We start from the raw sequence: 11,274 nt of genomic DNA, 5'->3' as shown, positions 1-11,274 counted from the left end.
TTTTCTATGTTAAAAAAAGTATGAAACCTTGAATGCACCAGATTATTGCCTTATAGTTTGTGTTCACAACATACATGTATTTGACTTTCTTTAATCTTAATATGGGTGCATTAGATCACATACAAAACGTGTCATATCTTTATATCAGAAAATCTTCATTAATTTCATAACCAAATAAAAATATTATAAAACTATTTCTTTTCCTCAGAAAAATGTTTTTTGAAAAGTTCCATTGCTCTCCCTCTATGAGATATCTTATTTTTTTCTACTTTAGGCATTTCAGCATATGTTTGGTCATATCCCTCTGGTTGAAAACATGGATCCCAACCAAAGTCTCTAGGTCCTCTTGGTTCAACTATGGAACCTGGTGTCCGGCCTATAAAAAGTTCAGGTTTTGAGCCTGGTTCCCCTGAGCAATATGCAAAAACACAAACCGCCTCGGCTGTCTTATCCTCAAAACCTGCCAACATCTTGTGTAAGCCTGTCAAAATTATAGTACAATATATACTTTTATTTTGGTTGGGTTTTATGTCGCACCAACACATTATAGGTTATATGGTGACTTTCCATTTTTACTGGTGGGAAGATCTAAGGTACCTCTGTATTCAATATTTCAGGCACAAACGGGCACCCGAGTAGAACTGACCAACATTCCATAAGCTAGCTGGCTAGCTTTTTCACAAGAAAGAAGACGCTGGCGCAGATTGAACCTACAGACGTGAGAGGCAAGTGATTTGAAGTCAAAGACTTTAACCACTCAGCCATGTATGCTCTCTACACGATATTCTTATATACATGTACTTAATATGATAATTATATAACATCGTATAAACAAGTTTAAACAAGCCATTAAATAACATCGATGTCAAATACCTGATTTCAATATTTCTCTGCTTTAATGTTTATATTTCAACACAATTTAAGCATGCCACAAATTTTGACCAGCTAACCTCTTAAATGTACTCTCAAATTTAAATATTTTTGTTCATTGAGCTAAATGACCTAAATGTTTGACCTACTGACCTAATTATACATACAATATTATAATTAATCATATTTTGTTCAAGAGCTTAATGATTTTATTAGTTTTTTTATTACCTTCAGGACCAATTTTGGACAAAAACCATTTGATATATGGTCCAGGTAATCCACCTAATGCATTGAAACAAAGGCTAGTATCTTCAACCAGGCATGGCCCCTTTATATGCTGTACAGCAAGCTTACTCTTCTCTGTGGCCACCTCTTCCGGTGTCCCCTGATACTCTGGTAAATCTATATCCTGGCTTGTTATCTAGAAACAATATTACATTTTATATTCCTGAACATGCTAAATTTCCATGATGGGGAGTTCTGCTTTGAGATTGGATCAGTCCATTGGTAGAAAATTTGTTACCAAAACTAAAAGCTGCCAATGGTATAGAATCTTAACCCTGAAACTCCTGACAAGAACATAGCATGAAGGATAAGCACACTTCTGTTAAAAAATCTAATTCAAAAAGGGGCACAGCTTTGAGAATTATGCCCCTTCCCTAACAATTACACCTTGTTATGATAAGCAAGTATTCTAAGTTTCATTGTTTCTTTTGAACTTGATAAATGGGCTAATTAAAGATTTAATTGGCATACCAATGCCAACAAAATGGCAACATAATTGTACAACATAAAGTTTACATAATAACAAATATGTACTTACTTCATGTGGAAAATCAGATCCAAGTATCTGTTTAAATTCCTTTAGTTTGTTTGCGTTACCAGTGACAATTACAATGGGCTTCATCTTTTGCACAGTGGACGATACAAATCTCTGAAACAATTAAAAATGGTCCATTCTTCCTATTGTAACTATAACAATGTCATCAACAATTCACTGTGTGTTTGTATATTAAGTTTGTAAACTTTTAGTAAATTTTCATTTCTCCAATCATGTAATATTGACAAATAACAATTTTAAACACAATGTTTACACTATTGGTCAAACAGAATTTTCCTTTAAAGCAGTATGGCTCCAGTTCGGTGTTATTTCTAATGAGTATTCATTGAAAATGTTGTTAAGTATACAAATAAAGAGATTTTACCTCTGAGCCTAAGGAAAATTAATACCCACAAAAAGAAAACTTGACAAAATATATAGAAAGAGAAAGAGGGGAACCAGATGCCAAATGGCAACATGTCAAGCCCGTTTACTGAGAACAGGCAAGCTGTAACATCTGGCTATGAGGTATTACCTTGAGCTATGACCTAGTCAATTGGTACTTATGTGCAACACACCATCTCATGATGTTAAACATTTGTGCCGGGTAATTCAGGGATTTTTTTTGGCTTATTTTATAGCCGTTATTGGGTCATATTCCCAATTGAAAATAGTATATTATTTTCCCAATCCACAGGAAAAAATTCCCAATTGAAAATTACAAAATAAAAATATTGAATAAAAATTCTAAAATCTATGCAAAGGGCTACTTCACTGTAATAGTGCTTAATTGTTTGAAGATGTCATCCTAGACAGTAATAATTTGCATTCATATAATCACTGCAAAATTTCAGTCATGCATTTTTTCCGCAATTTTTAACAAAACACTTCTGAAATTCCCAATTCCATGGGTATGGGTCATGTTCCCAAAATCCTGGAAAAAATCCCTGTAATTTGAAATTCAACCAGCTAGTGATAGTTACACCTATGCTGCGGACAAGTAGTTTGTGAATTTGAGACCTTTATTTTTGCATTTGACCTTAAAGACCTTGACCTTTGGCCTAGCCACAAAATTCTTGCACACAACACACCATTTCATGATTTTGAAAAATTGTGCAATGTTATTTCAAATTCCACCAGCTAGTGATATAGTTCATGTGCAGACAAGTTGTTTGAGACAATTTTTTTGTGTATGACCTTAACCTTTGGCCTAGCCACACAGTTCTTGCCCATGACACGCCATCATGATATTGAACATTTGTGCCAAGTTATTTGAAATTCCATCAGCTAAGAATACTGTTATGATGCAGACAAGCTGTTTGAGACCATTTATTTCACATTGGCCCTTAAAGTATGACCTTGACCTTTGACTTAGCCACATGGTTCTAGCTCATGATGTTGAACATTTGTTATTTGAAATTCCCCAGCTACATGTAGTTATAGAGAAATGGTGAGGACAAGCCATTTGAGACTATTTTTTTGGCATTTGACCTTAAAGTATGACCTTGACCTTTGACCTAGCATCATGGTTCTTATGTTACACACAAACTCATTATTGTGAACATTTGAGCTAAGTTATTTGAAATTATGCCTACTAATGGAGTTATGACCCGGACAAGCATAATCTGGACGGATGTTGTGATGCAAATACATACACCAAACCGTCATTGTGACAACTATGTCAAGCTATCAACAAGTGGGCTCAACAAAAATGGGGGAAATTCAGAACAAGATTAAATAGTCCATTTTAAGTCAATTTGTGATATAATAGTAATAACAATACCATTATTTTTTTCATACTACAATATCTTTTTCTATCGCACTTACATGTAAGTTACTGTTAATCTGTGCACATGCTGTTTTAAAAAAATAAGAAACTTTGACAGGAGCAATAGCAAAACTTTGACAGGAGCAATAGCGACCAGAGAAATTTTCTAATTTGTGTAGATTAGCTACGGATGAATATAGTCCAAATATTTAGACATAAACTGCAGATTTAATTTTTTACATTGGTCAAATCCACTTTGCTTTGAATACACGCTTTGATAAACTGTAAAAAAAAATGCAGTCTTTCAATAAAGGACTTTATATATGAACACGGTTATATGAAGCATTGTGAAAAATAGAAGGCAACTGAACAGCTGAACGGAATTTGATAATTATCTATATAGAAAGATCATATATGTAGATCTTGTATTGATTTTTGTTATACTATGAAAATTAACACACTGAATTTATTAAAACATAAAAAAAAACTCAGCGTTTTCATTGGATGAGACATAAAGCTGGACACTAACCTGATTTAAATCTAAAAAAATAAATAGATTTAAATATCTCTATTATCAGATTATGCATCACAATCTGGTCCGAAAAGTCCGTGGTACGAAATCTTCATAAATCGATTGCACAAGCCACAGACGCTTGGGGGTCAGATCCTGCCCCCCCAACGTGATACGCCCCTGTAAACACTCTACCAAAACTATTTTAATATTTAAACACGAATTGTACATCTGTTACAAAGATAAAAATGGTTTTCAAACAATTTTTACGTATATATGAAAAAATACCGTATACCATCAAGTCTCAATAAAGTAAAGATTGCAGACTCCAAAATGTAAACACGATCACCCTTGTATAATAAAACCTTTATAAATCATTATTAAATGAACATTACCATGACTTTTCCGGTGTAAATCAATAGAAAATAGAATTATCTCCTAGATGCAATCATAATAAACATTTATACATCTCATTGTAATATGAAAATCAACATTTAATTAAAACCGAAAGTAAATTTTGCGTTCTGTCCAACCAATACGAGACCTGCATGAGCCCGGCTCTGCGTGGAGCGCTTGTCAAGCCGGTTTCCAAATGGTGTACATGCTTTCGACTAGATATCTACTCGAGCATTATATCCTCATGTCCAAATTCAAATATTTAAATTGTGCATTATTTAGAATTAAAATAAAACCTGGGAAACAACACACTGTGCATCTTGGTAATAGTTTTATTACAAATAAATGTCTTTTAAACGAGCGTTTGCAGACAGCTAATACGCGGGACATGAGGATATAATGCTCGAGTAGATATCTAGTCGAAAGCATGTACACCGTTTGGATACCGGCTTGACAAGCGCTCCACGCAGAGCCGGGCTCAGGTCTCCTATTGGTTGGACAGAACGCAAAATTTACTTTCGGTTTTAATTAAATGTTGATTTTCATATTACAATGAGATGTATAAATGTTTATTATGATTGCATCTAGGAGATAATTCTATTTTCTATTGATTTACACCGGAAAAGTCACGGTAATGTTCATTTAATAATAATTTATAAAGGTTTTATTATACAAGGGTGATCGTGTTTACATTTTGGAGTCTGCAATCTTTACTTTATTGAGACTTGATGGTATACGGTATTTTTTCATATACGTAAAAATTGTTTGAAAACCATTTTTATCGTTGTAACAGATGTTCAATTCGTGTTTAAATATTAAAATAGTTTTGATAGACTGTTTACAGGGGGCGTATCACGTCGAGGGGCAGGATCTGACCCCCAAGCGTCTGTGGCACAAGCGTGTCGGTCAAGACACTGCATCTAGAGAATGTACACACTGTGTGAGATACACCTTTGACACAATTTTAGTAACAAATCTGCGAAACATTACCTTGTACATACGTTACTGTGTTGAGTACGTTAGTGGCTTGTTTATGTTGCGGCTCACTGGTTTCCAAAATAGGGAAAATGGCGCGTAATGGTTGAACACCACTAATAATTTTCTTCCTTTGTACGGTATGCCTAAAATACAAAAGTGACCTTTTTGACGAAAGTAAGCGAAAGTGACTTTAAAAAAATGAATGATAGCGTTTTCACAGGTGGCAGTATCAGTGTTTGGACACCCCACCCCTATCTGCCCCTGGACCCCTACTACAACCCTGAAAAAAAAATAATTCAACACTCAAAGGCTTTACTATAAGGTACCAAATACAAAACCACCGATGAAATTATATTAAAAAAATAATTTTCCACTATCAAAATTATAGTTATAGTTATAGTTTCTGACCTTAAAATGTCAGCAATAGAGTTAGGCAAATGAGACTTCGCTACATGCACTCAAGTGTATTATAACAAGTTCTCCTTATTTGAATGATTTGTTTAAGTACCTTAAGTGTAGAGAAACTGCATGTAATTTGAAATCTATCGATTTTAATTTTTTCCCGGCAAATTACTCTTTAATATTGCAAAAACATTAAAAAAATAAAATCTACAATTCATAGACTGGAGTTTTTGCCAAACATTGTTTAGTCATTCCAAAAAATGAAATCAGATATCCAATGATTTAAAACGAACGCTAAAATGTTCTTACAAAATGAAAGTGATAAAATTACATGATAACTGCAAACTCAGTACAATTGAGTGTTATTGGCGTCCGCGCCGAAGCGAGACGCCCTTATGGAATGAGAAAGGGCGACAGCAACTTCTCGAGCCTTTTCGTCGGTGATAATAGCCGATCATTCCGATTGGTATGAGGGTTTATGATTATCAAAAATGAAATGTCGCGAACAATGAATAGCAACTGGAGAATTTCGCAATGCAAACATATTCAAATGAAATAATCTTTTCCTTCAATCAATCGCGCTCTTCGGGGATTTTTTATTAATTATTTTGTAGTACAAAGTGGGTTATTATGGTTTGTTATTATTGTACATGTATCCGTAAGCTGTAGACCGAAAATCTATTTATAGAGGGATGTACTATTCGCTGGTTTCCTATCGGTAATTACCGGTCTATTTTGACCGGGATTTACTAGAGACCGGTGAATAGTACCACACGTTTATTGTCCGGTCTCTCCCGGTTTTGGAGTATATGTTTGACATCGTTACAGATAAAAAAGTTTTTTTCCAAAATGAATAGTTGTCACAAATAATAAAAATAATTAATAAACACAGATCAACTCTCAAAATTGATTTTTATTATACATAAACACACAATTCGAAAAAAAAACCCACCAACAATAATAGCATGTTTCATTTTATTTATATGAGATAAAAACAATAATTATGTACAATAATTGAGTAAAAAGGTACACTTTTTATGGTATTAATATGACACCATCAACTTTAAAACATTTTATTTTATTTGTTATTCGTGTTTAGTAAAGATGCTGTGGAATTATTCTTAGTTACAAATTAAATTTTATGAATTATTCAATTGATTGATTATTTAAAAAATGATAAAGTAAAATACAAGTGTACATGTACATGGTTTAAGAATAAACAATATAATACATTGAAAGATTAACCATAATTTACTGACTTTTTCCAGTTAATTTTTGACTTATAATCGTCGGTCAATATGACAATTGAATTCTTAAAATTTATTTTACAATTTTAATAAAAAAAAGTAGAAAACGTAAAAACTCAGTATTAAAATAGCACATGAAACACAATGAAAGACAAAAAAAAGAAAGAAAAAGAAAACAATATTCATAAAATATGTAAAAAAAATATTGAACTAAATATTACAATTATTGTATAATAAATTAATTATGCTCAACATTGTAATATAACCAGTGTCATATTGTTACTAAGTGTGAACAGATATACCTAAAGAGGGGGTCTCCGCTAATAGCGATAACATAATTTAAGGGACAACACACAAGTGTGGTGTTGATCATGCCTTGCACAAATGGATTAGAAATGATTGTATATATCCGTTGCTATTAATAATTACGATATTACATTTATGACCATAAAAATAACAATTATAATATAATATTATATATGTATTTTATTATTTCAAAAGAGAACTATTGATTTTGACTACTATTTTGTATTGTCCAAAGAAAATACCACATGAACTTGAAATTCTATCAAATCACCAATATTAATGATAATTAATATCCAAAAATATTCCCCTATATAGTATAAATAAACTTATACCATATGGAAAGTATATTTTGAATATAATTGACCTGTATATTTTGGATATTATCGTTAATATTGATGATTAAAATTCAAGTTCCTGTGAAAAAAACAAACAAGTAATATTCTAATATCTAGCATGCCTACCAAAGTTCATAATGAACAATGTCTTTCGTCCGCTCATTCATAAGTTGTTTCATATTTAATTCTACATTAAATATATATTGTTTCATATTTAATTCTACATTAAAATATATATTGCATGCAGTACCTTTAAACTTGATTGTTAGGCTCCGCCTACTTAGTGTACTGACCAATTGACTACATATTGTTAAACAGTCTTAGAAATAAACACATATGGTATCAACATCTCATATTCTCTGCATCCACACCAAACAAACCAAACATAAAACATAAGTGATATACAATTCTGGTAAAAACCAATTAACCATTGAAAAGTTTATAGCGAGCTCGACGAGCTGGCCCGAAGGGCCTGCTCGCAAAGCGAGCTTTACGGTAACCCAGGTACGTATATTGTTAATATACGTACCTGGGTAACCAAAGTACCGAATTGGACACATCGCAACCTTTCGAATTTAAAGATAACGATAAAAACTGATGAATTCTGACTGAAAACGGATGTGTAGACTGGTCACCCGCGCACGTCTATGGGAACCATAATTGGACAGGGAACCAGAATAACGGAAGCTGTGTATAAAATATCGAATGATAAAATGAAAATCGAAGGCGCCATTTTATTTGAAATCTGATAAATAAAAACAATTTTTTTGTCGAATTTTGTTGTGAAAACTATCTAGAATGAAAGAAAATGGTCTAACTAAGAAAATGAATCCGAACACCAATATCTTTTATTCAGTCTTTAACGCTGTACAGACGTTTAAAGTATTGTTATCGTGACGGCACAATGTAGCGCAAACAGCACGTGCAAAACAAACAAATCAAGTACGTTATTTTAATGTCGCAAACGTTTTAAGTTTTACATTTATTTCACTTTAAATAATCTTTATTTCGCTTGAAAAAATATAGAGTGAAATAAAATAAACAAAGTTTTATCAACGTTTTCAAAACTCGTTATTCATTTCACGACAGGGGCGGAGCCATATTTAACACAGTACGTGTGACGTCACACGCACTCGTCACTGCATTTGAAATAAAAATGAGCGATTATTTCATACTATTTCACGTAAAAAGTACATCGAGCTCGCTTTGAGGCTTTGCCTTTTTCATATTAAGAATATCTTGTAATCATATGTCTACTAGTTCATTTCTATCTTGGACGCCCTTTATCGATATCTTCCTTTTGCTCGCATTGAAAAATACGAAAGTGGCTTACAAAATATCAAATATACTGTTTAAATTGAATGTATTACTAAAATTGCAATTAATCTGTAGACGTACAATATCAGAAGTCAATTATATTTATTTTTAAAAATAATCATTATGATGATTTAATCGCCCTTTATTTGCATTACACAAGTTAACAGATCTTCCTTTCCCTCACATTGAAAAATACGAAAGTGACTTCAAAAATGTCAAATATAGCGCTGAAAGACGCATGTTTTCAGAAATGAATAAAATATATTTAAAAAAAAAATCATTATGATGATTTAATATCCATGTATTTTCATAATTGCTGTATACCTGTTCTGATATCTTACTTTTGCCCACATTGAACAATACGAAAGTGACTTAATCGGACGAAAGTCAATGTCAATATTCACGATATTAATGTTTTTTATAATAAAAAAATAAATGAGTCATTTTCATTATTATTCATGTTTTCATGGTGATTGACCTATAACTGATGATGAAAATGACTAGCACAAAATATAAAAAAAAATCCTAACTTATAAAAAGATTGAACTTTACCGATATATATAGTACGATATTTATAGAAAATTCCGTGGATTACTTATTTCCTTTTTTCATAGTGAAATATTATTTTAACAATGATGGGAAATTCCAAATTATTTTTCAAATTAACATGTACATTGCTCATCTACACCTGGATGAGCATAATAACTGCCACTTTAATCCGTGCAAGATATCTATGGTGGTGCAGAAGAAAGGTTAATTCAATTGTCCACTCAATAAACAACCGGGCAAGTGTCATCAGTTACATACCTATGATTGGATTATAATAATACTTTAGTGGGATTAAAGCGTCATGCGGTCACCGTCGTGTGTACTATCAATTAAAGTGGGTGCGAAAATGATATGACAACACGTGTTTGCATGTAAACATATTCATACTTTATTTTGTCTCATTCGTATACATGCATTTTCAAACATATATACAACTATTCACATAAAACCTACATAAGACCATTCCATTTAAGAATTTCAAGAGACATTATAATAATGAGAAACACATTCAAGACCTATTACTGTTAGATTAGAATCAAACAGTATAATTACAATATAATATATAAACAGAATATTAAATGTTAGGTAACACCATCGTTAATCAAAAATTAAAAACTGCCCGAAAAAGACGATGTAAGAAATTGAGAACTGTAAATCGGAGCCCTAACGCATAAATTGTATAATTCATGTTTTTGCCAATTATAGTTTACATAATAAATTTCATTTTTCATCTTAACATATTAAGTTTTATAAAAATGATAGTTACTATAGCTTATAACATACGTCTACAAACTGCAATATTATCATGAAATTCTATTTCAACGCTATATTTGATATTCTGTAAGTCACTTTCGTCAGGCTCACAGTAAGCGAAAGGAAGATCAATGTCTGAGCTTGTGTATAAATATTATGCTAATAAATGAAGATCAAATCATATTGATTAAAGATACTAGTTTTGATAATATACGTCTACAAACTGCATTATTAATATTAAGTGCAATTTAAACGCTATATTTGATATTTTTAAAATCACTTTCGCTTCCTCTCCCTAACATTGAAAATACGAAAGTGAGCGAAAGTAAGATCTCTGAAATTGCTATATAGAAATAATGAAAATGCATGAATATTAAAACCTCATAATGATTTTTAAGTATTTTTTATTCATTTCTGAAACTATGCGTCTACAAACTGTTGTATTAATATAAATTCAAAATAAACGGTATATTGAATGTTTTATAAGTCACTTTCGTATTTTTCAATGTGAGCGAAAGGAAGATCTATGTAGTTGTGTATAGAAATTATGCAAATAAATAGCGATTAAATCATCATATATAATGATTATTTTTGAAAATGAATATTATCAATTTCTGATAGTATACGTCTACTTAGAGAAATTTTAGTAAAAAATCAACTTAACCAGTATATTTAATATTTTATATGTCACTTTAGTATTTTTCAATGTGAGCGAAAGGAAGATTTCTGAACTTGTGTATAGAAATTATGCAAATAAATGGCGATTAAATCATCATAATGATAATTTTTAAAAATAGATATTATCGATCAAATTCCAAAACTATACGTCTACAATCTTTTATAATTATATAGATTCAAATTAATCGCTATATTTGATATTTTGAAGTCACTTTCGTATTTTTTCAATCTGAGCGAAGGAAGATATCTGAACTTGTGTCTAAAAATAATGCAAATAAATAGCGATTAAATCATCATAATGATTATTTTAAAAAATAGGTATCATCAAGTTCTGATAATATACA

At 31.5% G+C, this 11,274-nt stretch overlaps 1 protein-coding gene across 1 annotated transcript; it reads right to left on the bottom strand.

Moving 5' to 3' along the window:
* On the bottom strand, positions 1-5,504 carry LOC132724490 (inosine triphosphate pyrophosphatase-like). Its single transcript, XM_060709367.1, has 4 exons — positions 5,356-5,504; positions 1,694-1,804; positions 1,099-1,291; positions 1-481 (listed from the first exon to the last, which is right to left on the bottom strand). The coding sequence occupies exons 1-4, from the start codon at positions 5,362-5,364 to the stop codon at positions 192-194; spliced, it is 603 nt and encodes a 200-aa protein (XP_060565350.1). The 5' UTR covers positions 5,365-5,504; the 3' UTR covers positions 1-191.
* Between the last annotated feature and the right edge of the window lie 5,770 nt (positions 5,505-11,274).

Source organism: Ruditapes philippinarum, unplaced genomic scaffold (assembly GCF_026571515.1).
Source record: "Ruditapes philippinarum isolate M1 unplaced genomic scaffold, ASM2657151v2 ctg1432_1_1_1_1, whole genome shotgun sequence".
NCBI classification, from domain to species: domain Eukaryota; kingdom Metazoa; phylum Mollusca; class Bivalvia; order Venerida; family Veneridae; genus Ruditapes; species Ruditapes philippinarum.
Note: the sequence above shows the minus strand (reverse complement) of the source record. Positions and strands in the feature narration are given on the sequence as shown.